This window comes from Pterocles gutturalis, unplaced genomic scaffold (assembly GCF_000699245.1).
Source record: "Pterocles gutturalis isolate BGI_N339 unplaced genomic scaffold, ASM69924v1 scaffold26222, whole genome shotgun sequence".
In the NCBI taxonomy this organism is placed as follows: Eukaryota; Metazoa; Chordata; class Aves; order Pterocliformes; family Pteroclidae; genus Pterocles; species Pterocles gutturalis.
In genome coordinates, this window is record NW_010108641.1 from 10502 (window position 1) to 11421 (window position 920).

General features: G+C 62.6%; 1 protein-coding gene across 1 annotated transcript in view; it reads right to left on the reverse strand.

Moving 5' to 3' along the window:
* UNC13A (unc-13 homolog A (C. elegans)) overlaps nt 1-726 on the reverse strand; it is a gene marked incomplete at both ends in the record, with an annotated part of 10012 nt that extends 9286 nt beyond the window's left edge. Inside the window, 2 exons of the mRNA XM_010072719.1 lie at nt 127-346; nt 655-726. Coding sequence (XP_010071021.1) covers nt 127-346; nt 655-726 — 292 coding nt within the window. The remainder of the gene's footprint in view (nt 1-126; nt 347-654) is intronic.
* Nucleotides 727-920: the final 194 nt, after the last annotated feature.

Sequence of the window (920 nt, forward strand, 5' to 3'; positions counted from 1 at the left end):
TCCCCTCACCCTTCCTCCATAGGAGAGGTCCCCCAGCCTCTGATCATCTTCAGGGCCTCCTCTGGACCCGTTCCAAGAGCTCCACGTAAGGGAGAAGGGATGAAGCTGCAGGCAAGGGCTCCTTACTCTGCAGGCAGTCAGCGTTGAGCAGGTCCTGGCACTTCTCGTGACACTTGACGCCGCACTCGGCACAGCGCATGCCCTGCCGGGCGATGCCCCAGAGCAGCCCCTCGCACTCGTAGCAGTAGGTGGGGGTGGTGGCCGTCCACACCTCGAAGTTATGGGGCGTTGTGCAGGAGATGGGGTACACTAAGGCTTGCAGGGTCTTCTTGTAAACATGGTTTTTCTGGGCGAGGACAGAAGAGAGAGAGCGGTGGAGAAAAGTTCAGACAACGTATTGCAGCTGAGCCACGCAGCCGGGTGCGGAGACCCCATCCACGGGTGCTGGGCCACCTGCAGTGTCACCGCTGGGTGGGGACAAGCAAGGCAGAGGACAAACACCACCATCCCCAGGTGCGGCCGTGAGCATCCCGGCTGCTTTGGCATTGCCAGAGGAGGATGCTGGTGTGGCACAGACCCCCCAGCCCTGGTGCTGGCTGGGGCTCAGCCCTCCCACCATGAGCACGCTGCACCCCAGGCAACCCCAGCACCTACCAGCTCCTCGTTGTTCAATGTGCTGGAGGCCAGCGCGGACGTGATTCCTGCTTTCCTGGACTGGACCAGGGACTGTGGGAAAGAAACACAGTTCCCAGATCCGGCAGAACATGGGGTGTCCCTCCCACGCTCCTTTGGGGTCCCAGTGGCCATAAAACACCTGGGACAGACCCCCCCACCCCCAGGAGGGGTGGGTGCTGGCTGCATGGGCTGGCAGCGGGGACAGCCCAGCTCCCAGTGACTCCAGCGCTGCAAAGGACCACCCT